General features: G+C 48.8%; 1 protein-coding gene across 2 annotated transcripts in view; it reads right to left on the reverse strand.

Annotated features, from left to right (window-relative positions):
• ARID3B (AT-rich interaction domain 3B) overlaps nucleotides 1-19,179 on the reverse strand; it is a 48,243-nt gene that overhangs the window by 9,586 nt on the left and 19,478 nt on the right. For both annotated transcript variants that reach the window (XM_019983882.2, XM_019983881.2), the window contains exons 3-4: nucleotides 10,949-11,020; nucleotides 10,655-10,727 (exon numbers count right to left, since the gene is read on the reverse strand). In XM_019983882.2, the coding sequence (XP_019839441.2) occupies nucleotides 10,655-10,727; nucleotides 10,949-11,020 (145 nt within the window). The remainder of the gene's footprint in view (nucleotides 1-10,654; nucleotides 10,728-10,948; nucleotides 11,021-19,179) is intronic.

Raw genomic sequence — 19,179 nt, forward strand, 5'->3', positions numbered from 1 at the left:
ATTGCAGGCAGCTTCTTTACCATCTAAGCCACCAGGGAAGCCCCCACTTAGAAGATTACGTATGATGTGTTTCAAACACATTCCAATAACTTACTCTCACTCAATCAGTTGGGTCTTTTCACCCTCATCCCACAACCCAAATTCTTTCTCCTCTATTTTTTGGGTTTTATTCTTCCTCTTCATCAACTCTAAAATGATGTGCTCAAATCCTCCTTATACGGGCCTTCAATGTTCACTCTCTCCAGGAACAATTTTCTAACCACCTTGGTTCGAATATTTTTCTTTCCTCTCCGAATTTCTATTATAACCACTACAAGTTCCACAAATAATTACACATATTTCACTTATGCTCGTCTGGTATCCCAGGAGGATCGTAAGCTCCATGAAAGCAGGGACTGTTTTTCCCTTCATCATGTCTTGAATATTATGAAGTTTAATAAGCGAAACTACCATGCAGATTAAACAAACAACGTGCTTCTCAGAGTCAAAGCAACCAGCTCTGTGCCAACCCGACAGGGAATATCAAACGCATGCTCCTCCTGTCAGTGGTGTGCCCGCCTGGGTCTGTCACTGGCTCTAAGTGCCTAATGCTGACAGCCCTGAACAGAAGTCACTGGCTCTTCTCGATACTGGCAGGTTTGTGAGTGTCAGGACCTTTATTAAATAGACCAAGGAAGTGAGGACTCTAGTGGTTCAGCCCTTGGCGTCTGAGCCCTGCAATAAGAGGACCGGCAGCACAGGAATGGATGGAGAGCTGGGGGTTTTGAGAAGGTAAAGAAACCATGAAGTCTTTCAGTGGGGCCATAGAGAAGGGGAGACAAGTGTTAAGAGGGGAAGGTGGCTGGGTCTGAGATATACATAGAACAGGCATGGCCGAGTGAGTGACCACCAAGCTGGGCTTGAGGGTGTGCTGTCCTTCAGAAGTGTGTCCTTGGAGAGCCAGCTAACACATGGCTTTGGAACTACACTTGCGAATAGCTTTCAGAGTTTATACTGTTTTCATTAGATTCTCTCCAAGGTGGTAGATCTTCAAATATAGGGTGTGTTTTACTTTTAGAAACAGTCATTCAAGGAAAACAAGCCAGGAAAATAGGATGAAGTGAGCAGGCGGTTTATACTGATTTTGTGTGAAGATGAGGTGTGGCCATACAGCATGACAGATTTCCTCGTGTGGCTTGAACTGCCTCTGAAGGCAGCTCCCCAGGGAGGAATTATAGATTCCCTCAGAGCAGTCACTGGACTAAATGTCTAGTCATTTGAGATGACTTCTTTCAAAGACAACAACATCATAGATGTGAAAAGTCATTAAAAATTCGCCTCTTTATAGTCACACAGCAACTGACTGCGTTAGGCTGGGAGTTGCTCAGGGGCAAGGGAAACGGGCAGATACGGGACCTGAGAAGATGAGTTAGGAGCAAGGTGGCATTCTGAGTCCCCAGGGTGACCTCTCCCCTACACCAGGGCTGCTCTGCCACCCAGCCCCACTCTGGGCACGTGGGGGTCGTGATTTCTCTCAGCAGGGCCCCTACTACCTGGCCAGGCACCCCAGTTCCAGGAATTGGCAGGTAAGAGGAACAGGCGTTTTCCTCCTCATGGATGGCCCTCCACAAAACCCCTAAAAGTAGCATCCAGAGCAGGTGGGCCCCTCAGTCCCACCAGAAACAAAGCTGACCATATCCTGCAAGCCAACTTTAGATGACATCCTGGCTTTCTCACATTAAGCAGCCAGTCCGGACATAAAACCTGCCCTGGTTTTGATTTTTTCGACAACTAAGACAGAAGCAGGGTCCTCAGGCTAGTCTGGCTCTGTGGTCTGCCCTGTGCTTAGTGGGCCTAGGAGCCATCTCCTGTGTCCCAAGGAGACTCAACTACGAAAGAGGGGGAGAAGACCTTTTAGCTGAGTTTCCCTCCCTGAACAAGGCGAAAAAAACCCAAGAACATCATACTGGGGCGTGGGGATGGGGGGCTGACATATTCAGGCCTCAGTTTCCCTGTCTGGCTGAAGCAGGGAATTTGGACTAGATGACTTCCAGCTCTAAAGTCCTATGAGTCTAGGAATAAAAACTCGAAGTTCAAGTCTATAAGCAGTGCCTATTCCCCTAGCCTTGGGGGGAAATGGGGGAGCTTCTGGCCCACCCTGTGGGCTGGATTACATCTTACTCTAAAGAGCCTCTTCACCTGAGAGACAGCTGGCCTCAGTCCACAATAAAAGCCAAAGCAACCTGCAGAGAGCCAGGAAGGAGGCCAGCAGCTAGTGCAGAGCACTCTCCGTGGGTCACCAGCATTGGCCCTGCAGGGGGCCGAATCCCCGCCCCTGTTACACCTCCCAGAGTGGGCGGGAGCACGTTGCGGGAAACCCTGTGGGCTGTCAGTCACTGCTATCAAAGCAGGAGCTTGGATTGAGGGTAATTAATCATGGTCCCTCTGACAGCAATCCAGGGCCTTATCTGTACCCCAAGAAATGCTGCTGGTCTCCAGTTCCCTCCTCAATAAAGGAGACTGACAGTTCCAACAAAGAGGCCCCTTATCAGATTTCAGCCAGGGAGCCTGAAGCAGCCCGAGGGAGATGCGGAAAGGGCTTTTATGAGGCTGGGACCAGGCACGCTGCTGGGGGCTCCGGGGGCTTTACCCCGGGGGGTAGGAACGCTGCTGGGCTGGGCGCTGGCCCTAGTGCTGCTGTCCGGGGCCTTCAGTGCAAATGGAGCCAAACAAAGCCTGCTCCTGGTCCTCGGACTCCTCCCTGGGACTCCTCCCTGGCACCGGGACTGGAGACACAGCAGAGCAGGGACGAGTGCAGAGCGGGGAGATGGGTTCCTCGAGCATGATGGGCATATTAAGAGAGGACCACTTCCTCCCCACCACAGAGAGTGGGCACGTTCCAGGGATGACCAGAAGCAATCGAGGGCAGGGACCCAGGACAGAAGGCACATGGCTGCCTTCCTGCCTACTGGTCAGGGGTGAGTGCCCAGGACCCAGGGCGTGGCCCTGCCCAGGACCCTCGCTGCCTTTCCTGACTTTGAACAAGATCATTAATCATTTCCATAACACGTCAAGAGAGCTGGGAGCCTGGAAGAGTTAAGTCCCCATTTAAGCGGGAACGCAGAGAGGCAGGCAAGCCTCCTGCTTACTCCTCTGCATATGAATTCCTGCCCAGCTCTACAAGTAGGGGAATGACTGGTGGTATTTTCCCCGTGACTCGCTAATGTAGAAAATACTTCCCACTGAGACACTAGGCAGCAGGGAGTGGTGGCATGCCATGTGTGTGGAGCTGACTGTTCCAGAAGTCAGGGTGGAGTAAGGATGCGCAGATACCCCGATACTGGACTGGGCCTACACACACCCTTCAGCCCTCTACCACGAGCTCTCACTGAGGAGGCCTGACTGACACAGGGCCTGGTGCCTAGAGCCCAGATGAGTAGCTTAAGGATACCGCCCAGCAGATCTTTTCTGCTGTGTACACCCCACTATCCATTGCTCATAGCAAAATACAGAACATTTCCAGCACTCCAGAAAACTCTTCCATTATCCTTCCCAATCAATACCCACTGCCCACCCCACTCAGAGGTAACCATTATCCTGTATCACTATAGGTGATTTTCTTGAACTTTACACAAACTGAAGAATGCAGTATATACAGTTTTCCGTGAAGGGCTTCTTGTGTTACACATTAGGCCTGTGAGAGTCATCCCAGCTGGGTACACAGCAATTCATTCTTTGTTACTGCTGTGTGGGATTCACTGCACTAGAGGACTATGCCACCATTTAGTTGTCCGTTTTACTACTGACGGACGTTTCAGTTCTTTCCCGTTTTTGTCTATAATGAATGGTGTTGCTAAGAATACTCTTGCGTGTGTCTTTTAGTGAACCAGAGCTTTCGTTTCCATTGGGGATACACCTGGAGGTTTAACTGCTGGGTAACAGGGTTGGCATTCATTTAGCTTTAGTAAACACCACTGAACAGATTTCGAGTAGTGATGCCCATTTATAGTCCCACCAGCAACGAATGGAGTTCTGGAGGCACCACAACCTGAGAGGCTAACTTCAGACCCATTACCCTTCTTGATACTCGAGCTCAGACCAAGTGCTTTCCTAGCACATGCAGTCTTGTACTCTACTATGGCTGGTAATAAAATTAGGGCCATGGTGGTGCTGTTTCCTCCCATAAAAACTATGCTCAGAGAAGAAAACTAAGGAGTTAGAAGGAGGTGGACCGTCAGGTCTTTGCTTTGCCTGCTGCTGATCAACAGACCGGCCTGAGTTGTCCAGGAGAAGGGTGGAGGGGTGACTGGGGAGAGGCCCAACAACTCAAGGCTATTCTCCCTGAGCAGTGCACGGATGTCTGAGGTTCCACTGCCCAACTGTGCCTCTAGCCTCTCAAGACCCAGGAGATGTTCCCACAGTGTAAGCGGGTCAAACTCTCGCTTCAGACCTTCCCTACACCAATCCTTGGATGGTCTACTGAATACTGGCTCACTTTGGAACAAAGGAGGCCCAACTATCAGTCCATGGAATTCTCCAGGCTAGTGGGTACCCTTCCTTCTGCAGGGGATCTTCCCAACCCAGGGACTGAACCCAGGTTTCCCACATTGCAGGCAGATTCTTTACCAGTTGAGCCACAGGGGAAACCCAAGAATACTGAAGTGGGTAGCCTATCCCTTCTCCAGTGGATCTTCCTGACCCAGGAATCGAACCGCGGTCTCTTGCATTGCAGGCAGATTCTTTACCAACTGAGTTATCAGGGAAGCCCTCAACCCAATTTTACCAAGTGCTAAAAGTACCAATAAATGATTTTGAAGGGGAAGAGGCTGAATTTAAAGATAATAATCAGCTATTCAAATTAATCACGCTTTTCAAAAACCAGTGATCTCTTCCTATTATCATGGATAACTGGTTAGTAATAAGGTATTTAAAAGTGGGGACATGGGGCTTCCCTGGTGGTCCAATGGTTAAGAATCCACTTTGCAACGCAGGGGACACAGGTTCAATCCCTGGTCCAGGAAGATTCCACATGCCTTGGGGCAGCTACGCCGTGTGCCACAACTAATGCTGGTGCTCTAGAACCTGAGAGCCTCAACTACGGAAGCCTGTATGCCCTAAAGCGTGTGCTCCGCGACAAGAGAAGCCATGCTAATAAGCAGCCAGTGCACTGCAATTACAGAGCAGCCCCTGCTTGCCACAACTAGAGAGAGCCCACACGTAGCAATGAAGCTCCGGTAGAGCAAAAAAAAAAGTGGGAGGGGAACCCTAGAACTAGAACATCACTACCACCTGGGGAGAGAAAACCATCTGGCCTAAAACAAAGGATTAATCCTGAGACAAAGATTTGTATTTTGGACTTTCATTTGGGGATAAAGTTGGAAAATGAAGCCCCAAAGCCTATTTTATCTGTCAAAGACAAACATATTTTAGTCTATCAGGAAGAGTGTCCATGGCACAGACCATTTAATGCAAGGTACAAAGAATATATGAGGAACTCCCTTCACCAAGAGGCAAAGCAATATATGTCACGAACATTTCCTTGCCTGAGATGGATAGATAAGCACACAACAGAAGGAAAAACACTCAAATTGCACTTTGAGGCAGACCAAGCCCTTTTCCCACAGTAAATTCTTTGTATATACACATCAAAAACAGATCCAACAATCCATTTGGGAAAACCAAGGTCAGTGTGCAGCCTTGAACAGAACTGGTGGGGGAGGGAGGCCAGTTCTCCGGTGAAGCCCTAACACAACTTGTCCTCCCTGTGACCAAGCAGGTCCTCTGTCTGGTGTGCCAAGCTGGGGCAGGGGCTGGAGGAGAGATCCTCGCTTGTGGGCACTTGGTTAGGGGGCCCGTGATGCTACTGCTAGGGCTTTTCCCGTGCCCCCCTAATCGTGCCTTGACAGACGGCAGCCTCTGTGCCACTGTGACCCGTCAAATCTGCCCTTCCCTGAGAGACAGGCTGTCTTACTCTGAGATGAACACTCGTCTTGCATGAAGACCTGTGCCCCATGTTTATCAGCTAGATGCTGTCAGACCCTCCTGGGCCCTGACCTGTGCAGGTGGGCCACAGTCCCTGTGGGGCTTAGCAGGCTGAAGGAGAGCGGAGGCTTGTCCACTGCCCCAGTGGAAAGTGATGGAGCTGCTGGTGCTAGGGGTCAAGCTTCTCCAGGGGAGTGAGAGTGAGAGAACGAATCCCGGCCTGGGGATGAGGAAACCACGTGCTAAAGCGGCTCTGTGGCCGCAGGGGGGTCATTTAACCCCGGGGCTGGTTCTCCACGGCTACTGTGATAATCTTTGCTCTCTCTATCCCACAGAGGTAGAGCTATGGGGAACAGCAGATCAGATAATGGGTTGAAAGGGTTCTGTAAAGTACACAGGGTAACAATAATAAAATTAACAGCGAAATCATCTTCCTCCTCTTTGATGAAATCATACTTCTGCTTCACTGCCTGGGGAACAAGAGAATGAGCTCTTCTTTCTCAGTGATGAGGGAAGAATGTTCATAAGCCTTTGCTTATGAGACTTCCAAATCAGCACCTGCCCCCCTTGCCCATAGTACCCCCTGGAAAATCTACCAGGGAATAAATAACACCTCAGAAATCACCCACAGTGAGTTAAATTAGTCAAAGAATTTTGTTTACAAATGTTTGGCGCTTTTTTTGGCCTTTTTTTACACCAAAAAAGGTGTATGTATGTGTTTTACACACACACACACACACACACACACCTGCATGTACACACAGCAAAAGGTGAGGAAAAGGCGGCATCAGAGTTCTGAAATCTAACCCATCTTTCTACAGAAACATCTGTGTGGGAAGCACAAGCAAAAGAAACTTGTTTAGTTCAGTGTGGCTTCACTCAGCAAAAGAAGAAACACATGATTCTGCAAGGAAGGGAATGAAGCATTTGGTTTGGCGGGGGGTGGGGCTCCCTGGTGTAGCTTTTAACACAACTATTTTAACAGAAAACTGCACAAGGGGCTTTTCTTCTATTTTGGTTATTGAGGGTGGCTCATTGCTTGCTCACAGCTCAACAGACACAACCACCGACACATAATACAGAACAGAGAACTTGGAAGAAACTTCCAGATTGACTGTAACCGAAACCTTCTCCTTTTAGAGATAAGGAAACTGTGGCCCCCGGAAGAGGAAGGATTTGCTCAGGATGGATGCTGGCCCCAGCTTCACCTGCCTCATCCGCAGGCCTCCCACAGGCTGCAGCAGCCGTTTCGAGGCCGGCAGGACACAGGCACCCACTGGGCACTGCCTCGGCCTCTTCTCAAGTGCCTTTTGGGGCAGGTTTCACTGCTGGGGGTGGGAGGGAGGGGTCACGAGGGTGCAAGTCACCCGGTCTGGCCTAGAAACCAAGGTGCCTGGAGCTGAAAGGCCCATCTGCTGCAGTCAATTCACCCAAACATGTTAACAAGCCGGAGAGCCCCAGCACAAAGCAGCAGTTATGGCCAGGCCCCTCTCCCACTGCACAGCCGTTTTATCACCTGCAGCTGCAGTCATTCGGGGCTTCGGGCTGGGTGCCACCTCCCCTGGAGCCCGGTCCACTTCCTCTGTGGTGTAGCTTCTGTGTCAAAGCTGCCCAGTCCACTCACGGCCCAGGTGGGCATCACTGGGCCTTTCAGACTCTGGCTGCTTTCCGGGGCTCCTCTGAAATCAACTGCTTATCCTTGATCTTAGCTCTGGAGGATGAGCTGCTGACCCACCGCCAAGGTCTATGAGTCTCTTCCTTGCACCCAGCCAGCTAAGAGTGGGCTCCTGAGTGCCCCAGATTCCAATGTGGGAATGACAAATAAGTCACAAATGTCTAGGGGCCCTTGGTCTCACCATTCTGCAAAGAGGAAAGACAGCAAGCTTCATGTGGTTAGAAGCGCAAACTGCTCCCAGTCCCATTGAACCACTCATTCTAAATTTAGGCCATCAGACATGAGTCTTCCAGCGGGGAGATCACTGTGATTTTAAAGGGAACAACCTAACCTCCTCAGTCTTCCTTCTTCAGCCCAACTACACACTGCTTGCCACAGAGAGCTTCCTGAAAGCAGGGAGCTCTGGCGACACTCCCGGGTGCTCCCTTCAATAACTCGGCTATGTCACAGACTGGAGTGCTACCTTCTTGGCCAAACACAGCTCTTCACAATCTGATGCCACCTGATTCATCTAGGCCAGACAAGGGTTCTTCCAGCCCTGTCTAGACCACATATACACCACTGCATTTCTGCCTCCACTCTTCCCATGCTGGAGCTACAGCAACTCTCGGGTCCCTACACTCCAGCCTTGGATGGGGACCAGCACCCACTTGTCTGGCCCTCAGCTACAGGCGGGAAGTTCCTCCCATTGCCAGACACAAGCCCTGCCACCCTCAGATATTGCTGAGTGGAGCTAAGTTGATTTCCCTGAAGAGTTTCTCTGCAGAGCAAATTTTTGATCTTCAACTTCTTTCCTACCCTTCTATGGCAGTGGTTCTAAACAGGGGGACACTTTTGTCCCCCCGGGGACATTTATAATATCTGCAGACATTTTTGGTTATCAAGACTGGGGAGGAGTCCCCCACAAAGGACTATCCAGTCCCCAAAATCAATATGCTGAGGCTGAGGAACCTTATACTAGAGTAATTAACAAGCACCAAAACGGACTCGACTGTTTCCCTTCTATTGTTGACACCAGCAAATAGTGAAATACTGAACCTAAGTGCTGAAGAAAGAAAAAAGATTTACTCAGGGCCTGAATAACTGTAAATAGGATCAAAGAGAGTCACTTCTGCTTTGGGTTCACTCTGGAATAGACTAGACGCAGTCTGGCAGCCCCAGTGCTATGCAATAGCAGGACACTCAGCATACATCCCTCCGTACTGCTGACCTCCAATCACAGGCAGCTAATTGGGGGTGGGGTGGGGGAGGAGAGGCTCCCCACGCCCCACCCCCCCGACCAGGGCAGCTGAGTTAGGAAAACCAACAGAACTGTTCCGACAGGAAATGTGTCCTGAGCGGGGCTCCTCCTCGTCGCTGCCCCCAGGTCGGGCCCTGTGCTGGCACTGGGGACGTGGAGAAATGACAAAGCGGCTGTCCTCAAGGAGAGCCTCATCTACTGGGGACACAGAGCAGTAAACACACAATTACGGATCTTCACTCTTGGCTAGGCTGATATAACTTCCATTTTCCTTTAAAAATCCTTCTGGGAAGGGAGAAAAACAATAAAGCAGAATCTAAAGCAGTGGAGCCACACTGCTGATTAAAATCTATATTGCTATAGCAGCCCCTCTGAGACGAGATCAGGTCCTGGGTTTGCACCAGCTGGGCTTGTGGAGCTTGTAAATAATTAAAAGGTAATTGGAAGGGGAGACCAAAGTATTAAGTGGATTTCTCTCTCTCAGGGCAACCAGGGAGTTTCATTGCTGCCAGTCACATTATCTTTCGGGATTATATTCTTGTTTTTTTACTGACACATGCAGCTCCAGATAACAGTTGGAGGAGTAAACTAATTAGAGCTGCTTAGACTGCTTTGATAGGCTTGGTGATGAGGGGAAACCCAGACTCAAAACTTTCGATTGCCTTTGTAAGGAAACCAGCAGTAATAGGCACACTACTAAGAAGGCAATGAGGCTTTGGAAGGAGGGGGAGAGAAACAGGGATGAGGTTGGTGGGGAGAGGGAGAGGGAGAGAGGGAAAAAGAGGAGTTAACTCAGGATCTTTCATCGCTGGAGGCCGTCATTACAGCCCCACCTATGATAAAGAGGAGGACTTCATTCCCAGGTCTCAATAAAGGAGCTGACACAGAAACCAAGGGCTACACGATCAGGCAGGGTCCCAGGGAACATGCTGGCAGGAGCAGCTCCCCTAAGGCTCTGTCCTGAGGATGAAGAAGATGCCGCTACCCAGGCTGCCGAGAATTATCTCCTAGAGACGCTGGGGTTCTGACCATGCTTCCTGAGGGCTGCCAGCTGGTGAACCCATTGCTGTGACAGAATACAAAGCCAGGAAGTTGAGTCACTGTGGGCTCAAGACTGAGACATGCCATGGTCCCAAGTGGAGATGGTTGGGGGCGGGTGGGTGCAGGAGAATGAGAAGGAGAGAAAGACCAGACGCAGTAAGGGACCGTAAAGCGGATGTCCATGTGCCCTATACTTAAACTGCAGGAGCACCCCAACCAAACCAGTGGATGCAAAAATCAAAGAGCCCATGGATAAGGAAAAAAGAGTTAGCTTTTCCTTCTTGTGGATCATTTCAGAATCCTCCCAACACATCCTGGAGGGCCTCCATTTCTTCATTGGCCATTCTAAGTCTCTATTAAGCCAGATGCACCACCAGGAAGCCCCATATACAAGTTTTAAGTGATATCCAAGACTACTTACTATAAGGCTAAGAAAAAAAGTGTATTTGAATTTGAAATGACTCCAGAGACCAGTTAATCAGAACAGTGACAAGAATAAAGCAGGACCGAATTTGGATGATCATTCCATTCATTTTCTACCCAGGCCCTCTCTGCCCTCTTCAACCTGACTGTCAATTATCCAGCTAAGTATGGGACCAACTGGCAATAAATGGCTCTTGTCCTCCTGGGCTAAGATGCTGGCCCTCCACAGGGAGGATGGCTAAGAGTGACCTGCACACAGTGGACACTCAATAAATATTCAGTGAACTGAAATGATGAGTAGGGTGCACACTCACCCCTCTTCTGCATAAAGACGAAGAGGTCATCCAGGAACTCTTTCCTCTCCGGGTCACTGTCCAGTTCATACAGCTGCAATCCCGAACCCACCAGAAAAAAGAAAAAAACAAAAACACGCCATAGTGAAAATAAATTCCATCTTATGTAGGAAGTCTTACAACAGCGATACACAACCATCTGAATGACTACAGATGTGACTCACAGGCCACTTCTATCCTCATTCCTTGGGGAGCAGATACAATAACCCACTGCAGAACGGCCCCCTCTGTTATCACGAAGGAAACATTACAGACCTTGGCAAAATCACGAGAGATCTCTCTTCCCCGGCCTCCATCTGCATCATCACTCCAGGCCAAACCACCATTCTAAAGGGGAACGAAGCAAGAGGTCAGAAGGCAGTAGGCAGGGAGTGAGGGGGCAAGACAGTCTTTTAGGGTGCAGAGGGGGACCCTGAGCAACTGTGCTCTCCTGGCTCACACTGAAAGACCGACCGCTTGAGTAACCGCCTCTGCCCCGCTAAAAGGGACATCTCGGTTTTGTGCTTTCAATTATGGTTCCAAAACCAGAGGGAGTCAGGTGCAAGAATCGTCTTCATTTGCCGGAGGGGAGCAGGTGTTACTTACACTGGATAACCCTGGAAGAGCGGACACAAAGGCCTAGCTTTGAGAACTGGCTCACCCCTAGTTGATGTTCCAGAAGCCATCGTTCTGAGGTGAACTGTTCTTCTGCGGGTTCAGTGTGGCATGTGTTTGTATGTTTTATGGTGTGCCTGTAAATTATACTGTATGTTGTGAAGATACCTAGCCTGGCCTCGCGCACAACACTTCAGCAGAAGATAAAGGGTCAAAGGGAAAAGATGAAGATCTCGTGGTCTCTCAGCCAAGCCTCACCATCAGAAGCCCTAACTCTAGTGATTAGAACTGCCTAGTGATATGAGGGCCCCGGGGGCCTGAGATTACTCCCAAGATACAGAGAGACTGTTCCATTAGGGTGAAGTTCATTTTCATTAGAGAAGTAATGAAAACCTAATCCTAATTTAATTGATTAGGTCAAACCAACACCGTTCAACTGATTGGGAGGAAATGGCATATATGCTTTTGTTTATGTTCCTGAAATCTGCTTCCTGCTTTTATTCAGTTGAGTAACTCTTCTTTCTCAAATCAGGCATCATCTTCTAGCGGGGGCCTTCCCTTCACACCCAGATGCACAAGTTCTCTGGAAGCACTCTCTGTTCATCTTGAGCTTAGAATCTGACGTTATTTTGGAATTATTTGTCATCCCCACATACTGTAAGCTCCTTGAAAGCAAAGTGTCTTCATCTTTGTACCTGTAGCACACAACACTGCCTGACAATTTTAAGGCTCCAGTGAATATCTGATCAACTATAATCATTGTTAAAAGGCATTAACTGATTATTTGAACCAATTAAGGCACCTCTTCAAAAAAATATACAGACACGTATACCACACAGGAGAGTCCGAAAGGCCCTCTGCTAGTGGAGAGGATGAAATGTCAGAGCAGAAGCTGCCTGTTCACCTCATCCCACCTGTCAATGAAGGACCCAGGGATGGCACTGGACACACTGAGACCATCACTCTCTCCCCCCGCCGCCAGGGCCAAAAGTGCCCACACACACAAGCACACGTGTGCCAGCCAGCTGGCTGGGGTGTGTAAGTGGCTGGGGAGGGACGTCTCGGGCTGGGGAGTGGGCTGAGCTGTAGGCCCACTTTGTGAGAGCAGCAATTTACCACACACCAGGTTAAGGATAACCAAGAAGAAGTGACGCCCTGTCAGCTGACATGAAACAGGCTCCATCAAATTGTTTCCCTGCTTATCTACTGAAAGACGTGTGTAAGGAAGTGTTCAGGAAATGCTATCTGGCTGTGCTCACATCATCTCCCCAGGCAGACGCTGTAGAAACCTTCCTACAGCACCTTCAGCTCAGAGAGGCCAACAACCAAGTGGAACACTGTTTCAAAAAAAAAAAAGCTAAAACCCACGCTGTAATTACAGTCAACAGAAACCTGGTGTCATCTGGTGGCAACTAGCACAATGAATAATCAAGATGAATTATGCCTGTCAGGTCAGCAAAACCAGACAGAGTTACGGTCCCCTTTCAAAGGCTGCAGCAGGTCGCCCTAATGCCCAGTGATTTCGTTTGAGCCAGTAATTCCTGCTGGAAAGTCAATTATCCCGGGAGCCCCTATCAGCTGAAAGACATTTAATGGGGGATCATTGCTGCTTCTGTTATGTCAGCTGTTTACCGTGGCAGCTCAATTCCCAACTCTCTAGCTAGAGATCTGAAGCTGATTTTGCTCACAGGAGGATTCTTTCTCTATCAGTCACCGAGAGAGAGGGAAAAACAGTTTCTTTTTTTGCTAATCACAGTAACCTCGAGGCGCTCTGAATGCTCAGTCAGAAGCTATTTAACACTCAGCCGGGTAGGGAGGAAGGAATCCACAGCCCAGAATCTCAGACAGGGCTTTCCGCAGCAGGAAGGGAGTGTGAAAACAAGCATGCCAGCGCTGGTGCCACCGGTGGTGTGACTACGTGTGAAAATAAACACCTGAGTGTGAGGGCTCGGCTCTGGGAACAGAGGAGAAGGCCTTGCAGGACAGAGGTGTCCTGACTGCCGGTTTTCCCCAGCTCTGCCCGAGTCACAGGACAGTCCAAGCACCGGGACGGTCAGAGTGTGGACTAGTCGTGGCCCACCAAGAACCACTCAGCTTTGAGCTGTGATTTTACCCTGAAATGCACTAGGATGGTGACCAGAGAGGACAAGGAGGCTTGTCAGAACCGGGCGGAAACAGGATACTACATTCTTACGAGCAATCCCCCTGTTTGACCCATTCCTCAGATAGAATGTCCATTAGTGTTTAAAGGAAACACACGAAAAGAGCTGCCTGGGTGTGGAGGTGTTTTCTTTTGTCCAAGGCAAAACTGGACCATTATATAATTGAAAATATTCAGTTGGGGCTGATAGGGACACGTCCACTCTCTCTGCATTGCTCTGTCTTGAGACAGTTAAACTTCCATCTTGATTCACAGGATTTTCTGGCTGAGGTGAGGGTAATTCCTACACCCTGCCTGTCCTTCACGGTCTGGCTGTTTGCTCTGGGAAGCCTCTGCCCACAGTGTCATTCTCTGGGCGGTGTCGCCTCGTGTTCTGGTTATGGTGCCCCTGCCTGTGCCCAGTTTGTAAGCATCCTGTCAGGGTATCCCTGGCTCCCAGCACGTAAAAAGCCCCAACTCATCTGCTGAGACACAGGAAGGGGCTCCTCCATGGAACCTCCAACCCCACAGCCCCTGTCTTCCCTCCCTCCTTTCATTAGGAGGATTACAGGCTTCAGAAGTTATTTTCTTGGTTCTTAACTCTGTTCAACGGCTGCAAACACAGCTCGTTTGTGCACTTAAAGTTTAGGTACAGGAGGTGTGCGTGTGGCTGCTGGGAAGTTTTCAGCTCGGAAATGACTGAATTTCTTGAATGTAGCATGTGGCTGACAGCAGCTAGTGGAAGAGGAACACAGGGAATGGTAGAAGCGCATGTGGAGAAAATACACCCCCGAAGAGTCAGCTCAGTAAAGATCAAGAGGGGTCCCCAAGTAAACCATTTCAGTTGAAGGTCGCCACATGCAGTCGAGCAGCCAGGGAAGAGGCTTTGTTCCCTGTGGGCAGCAGGCAGCCAGGATTCAACAGCCCAGAGACGTGCGGAAGCAACAGTAGCCAGAGTGGCCGCTCGCTGCCATTTACGACCTTCTCAGCCTCCCCTACTTGAGGGCTCACTTTACCGGCTTTGATCTCACCAGGAACTCACAGGAAACTGACAGTTTGTTCCCAAATACCCACCTAAGGCTAGCTTTCCCTACCATACCCACATTCAGTTCATTTCCCCCAGGGAGGCCACAGAGTGTTTTGCCTATAAATCTCTCAAAATTGGTTGTGAAAGAAAGCTGTAGAAAGAAGAAAGCAGAGCAGGAAGCTAGTGTCTGCACATCTTCTGTGTAACCAGGGCCGGACCCAGAGCTAACCAAGCAATTTCTCCCTAATTCCACAATGGAGAGGGGGTTATTTGCAGATGGGAAAATAACGGCTCACAGAGCAAGTAAGTCACCTTGCCCGCAGTCTCAGAGCTTCTCAGTGGCAGCATCAGCATCGAAGCCCAGGTCTGCCTGTCTCTCTGGTACACCACCACACTGCCTCGTGGGTGCAAAGAACAGTCGAAAGTGTTCTGGGTGGGACCTCAGGAAGGGATGGAGGGAAGAAATGAAGAATAATGTTCTCTGTACGCAGAACGCCTACAAATGCCAGGTCTTGCTTGGCCTTGGGCGGCTCTGTCAACGGGAGATTCTTTTACTCCTTGATTCTTCTCACTGGTTTCACCTGGCAGGTGCAGCCAAACAGAAAACCAGCCCTCCCACAGGCCTTGCCCAGGGGACTTATCTGGGACTACCGAGGGCACCAGAGTAACAACAGCTCACCTTTTACCACTACCTTCCAAACAGAACGTCCTGGCTAAGAGGAGCTGCCCACCTTCCCCTCAGGACAGAGAGAAGGGGAGAGAGACAAGCCGGTGAGTGCTCTGAGGGGGCTGAAAGAATATGGCACCTAGCGCTCCCAACCTGCTCATAGAAGGCCGAAAAAAATAACCGATCAGAGTCTAACCTAACTGCCACTCAAAATTTAAATACTGCCTCCTCAACACTTCAACCCTGGAAGGGGCAATGTATTCATCATCCTTGAAAATCGAAAAGGCTGCCTTGTGGAAGAGGAAGTGGGCTTGTCTTTTTTTTTTTCCTTTTCCCTCTAAAGCCCCAGAGGACAGAACTAGAGTCACCGAGCAGAAGTTAACCAGAAGTTAACCGAGAGAAGATTTCAGGCTGATTACAAGAAAGACTTTTCCAACAATCAGAACGGCCCAGGAATGGAGTGGGCCTTCTCAGGAGGTGGGCTGCTTCCTGTCCCCAGAGGACTGTCTGTCTGCTGTGTCATGGTGTGGAATCCAACGTGAGATGGGGCCCCTAGGAGAAGCAAAGAGCCCAGGACATTCACTCAGCGCTGCTTTCCTGAGCACCTGCCTCATTTAAGAGAAGTGTGCAGGCTGCTGAGGAGAATCACTACTTCCCCCAAAGTGGTTCCCACACTGGAGTTCTACCACAAAGCTGGAAGAACAAGCTGAACACACACAGCATTTAATAGGCAGAGCAAGCCAAAGGGCCAAAACACAAAGTGCCAGGGAGCTGGGAGGAAGGAGGTGCTCAGAGGTGAGGATGAAGCTGGCCCGGAAGAACGGCCGAGAGGTTTACAGCCTCAGTGAGCGTGGAGTGGGGGATAAACAGGCATGTTTTGGCAGGGAGGATGCAAGTCTGAATAGTTAAGGTGGAAAGAGGCTGTGAGATGCCTTGAATACCAGGAGGAAATTTAAGCTCTGAAACGTGAAGAGCGGGGAGGCCGTGGATGTTTTCTGAACAGAAAAACAGATGATTAAATCAGTGCTTTAGCTGATTTTAATGATCCATTTTTGTTGGAAAATGCATGATATACACATACAAATGTCTGTAGGCACCTAATTAGACTGGAATTATGGGAGATTTTCACTTTTTTTCAATTTTTTCATTTTATTCATTCACATACAAACATTGGATCACCAGGATATACGAGATACTGTGAAAGTTTCTAAGGGGAAGAGAACAAGATAGATAAGAACCTCTGACTTATTGGATGTTAGAATCTAATGGTGAGAGAGAGAGATGATTTTAAAAACTGTTTATTTTCTCTAGATTAACATCTGAATCATCTGTCATGACCCAACACTTGCTTCTCCTCCCCACCCATACCCACAACAAAGAAAATTCAGACTGCACTAAAATTATAGACTAATGAACTGATACAATCACAATATTTAGTGTTTCAGGTAAGATAGCAATATGACTCTTCACTTAATAAAATGTATTTTTAATGTTTCTCGGTAATGATTCACAAGGTCAATACATTACTTTTGTAAACAGCAGTGAAGATTTGAGAGGAAAATCCAGCACTGGGGCTGGCCACACTGAGAATCTGGGTTGAGGGTGGGCAGAGCAGTAGAACCGGGGAGAAATGACTGTCCTAAGAGCAGCCAAGTCAGAGAATCAACTAGATCTGGACGGAGGGGATGAAACAGGACAAGAAGAATGAATCTGAATCTTAACGTGAGAAAAGTCAGTTCCAATGAAAAAGGAGCGATGCTGGGCAGGGGATCAAGCAGGACGCCTTGGAGCACTAATGAAAACAGCCCACTGTCTCTGGGGGTGTGTTACAGGTGACGAGAACAATCCCACAGCCCTGGATGAAGCCAGGCTATAGCAGCTGGCAGCAGCAGGAGCCAAAGGCTTATTGCCAAACTTCCAGTGAGAAGAGACATTTAACCAGCGTCTCCTGACCCAAGAAAGGTACCTTGGGCTTTTTCACTGGGGATCTGGAAGAAGAAGAAGAAAAAAAAAAAAACCAACCAGACCACGCCTCTAAGACCTTAGGAGCCAGCACTGCATTCCTTAGAGCTGTGCCTCCCCAGAGACAGAAGCGCCTGACTTTAAAAGCAATTAAGTATCTAGGCTATTTTAGGATTACTCCTTGACCACCTGGAATATCTTATTAAAGCACAGCTCAGATGTCCAAAGCAATTTTAGTCCCCATTCCTCACTCTTCCCCAAGGCAAGAGTTAACCCTTTCCTTCAGGTTTAAAGCACAGAGGCTAAGTTACTAGCTCTTCACTTGAGCTCCCCATATTCTGAAACCTCTAAGAAGCTGTCCTGTCCTTAGAACACCATCACACACACTACAGCTTTACAGAGATTCTTGAGTGTTCTCTGAAAGCAACACAACAGTAATGTGTTTCCTTTCTGTCTACTCTATAATCTGATAGATAATGAATCCCACCCACCTTTCAGATCTGGGCAAATTCCTGGGCCTTGAACCTCATAGTCAGCTCCATGGGTAGACTTCAAAGGGCTGATCCCAAGCTCAAGGATATCAGCTGGTAACTTTGAAATATAAAGTGTAACAAAAGTATTCCAGCTGAATACTGCTGTTGTTAGTACTGTTCTTTTTTTAAAATAAGCAACACATGAACTACCTTTTCTTTGCTATGCCTGTGTCTCTGTAGGTATTACCCCTAACACTTGTGACTGTCTACTACTGGACAAGTGGATAATGCTGTAATGTTAAATGTCCAGTTCCCAGATCTCAAGAAGAAAAGAAAAAACACCTCTGGTCTCCCACCAGTTTTAACTGATCCCAAGAGGTAATGAGACATGCACAAAGGGGTAATGGGCTGGATTACAGGAGAATCCTGAAAGGAGAGGGGAGCCCCAGGAAGTAAAACAGATACTGTTAGAAGCGACACTGTTGGACTCCAGAACCCTACTGATAAGATCAGGATCACTGCTCTTAGCTCAACGGCTCAGGCCTTGGAAGCACTGGAGTTATCATTATCAGATGCACACCTTCCGCTGTCAGGTAACTTTAGCAGGAACCAGAAAGTGCTTCCCCACGTTCTTACTGGCAACAAAGGTCAATTCAAACTCGGTGGCTTGGAAAAAGAGCCAAGGGACCCTTTTCTGATTAAGCAGCAGAAAGGGGGAAGGGTGGAGGAAGGGAGAGAGGGTGGCAGTCCTGCCTTTCCATCTAGGCATATAATCACACTTTCATGCCATAATCAAGAAGACTGCCCAGAAATGGGGTGTTCCTACAAAAAGGAGGAAGAAAACTCCAACACACTGTTGGGGATGAAAACACATCTATACCGAAGAGTGAAGTGGCCCCGACAAGGCTAAGTCTAAGCACCCCACAGGAAAGTTCCAGCTCCTTTTCTCTGCAGTATTTGAGTCAGCAGCACAGATTATTCACGCCGTTAGCTACCAACCACCTGACTGTCCATAATGGTTGCTGACATCCCTTCACACGGCAGAGCTCAGGAAGCCAGAGCGGGAGAGCCGAGCGGGAGAACACCTGCCCTGAGACCTGAAGAGGTCAAGAAACCTGCCCTAAGTCAGTGCTTCAGAAAGGTTTCACAATTTTTTTTCAAACTACATATTTTAAATGTATAGAAAGAACAATTTTTTTTTAAACTGCTATGATGAATTATTTCATAAAGTAAAAAAAAAAACAAAAAAAAAACTTTTCCTTCAAGTTTGGGATTCTACAGAGCAAGTTTCCTCAGGCAGAAGAGTTGCATCATGTTTAGAAATCAATCCCACTGACAATCTGAGAGCTTCTCCTAGGGCTTTGCCCACCCCACTCCCACCCCCGCTCCACAGGTGGATGGCACTGTGGCACACACATTGCGACTCTGATGCCAGCCACCCCTGTGCTGCCTGCCACCTCTCCCAGGCTGAATCTCTCTCATACAGAGACGGGAACTTACTCCTCTGAGGCGCCTGTGCCCCTGGCACAGGGCCTGGCAGACAGAAGGGGCTCAAATGAACATCAGTACCTGAAAAAGAAGCCAAAGGAATGACGTTCGGAGAGTCGCTATGGGCTAAGTGAT

The sequence above is a fragment of the Bos indicus genome, chromosome 21 (genome assembly GCF_029378745.1).
Source record: "Bos indicus isolate NIAB-ARS_2022 breed Sahiwal x Tharparkar chromosome 21, NIAB-ARS_B.indTharparkar_mat_pri_1.0, whole genome shotgun sequence".
In the NCBI taxonomy this organism is placed as follows: Eukaryota; Metazoa; Chordata; class Mammalia; order Artiodactyla; family Bovidae; genus Bos; species Bos indicus.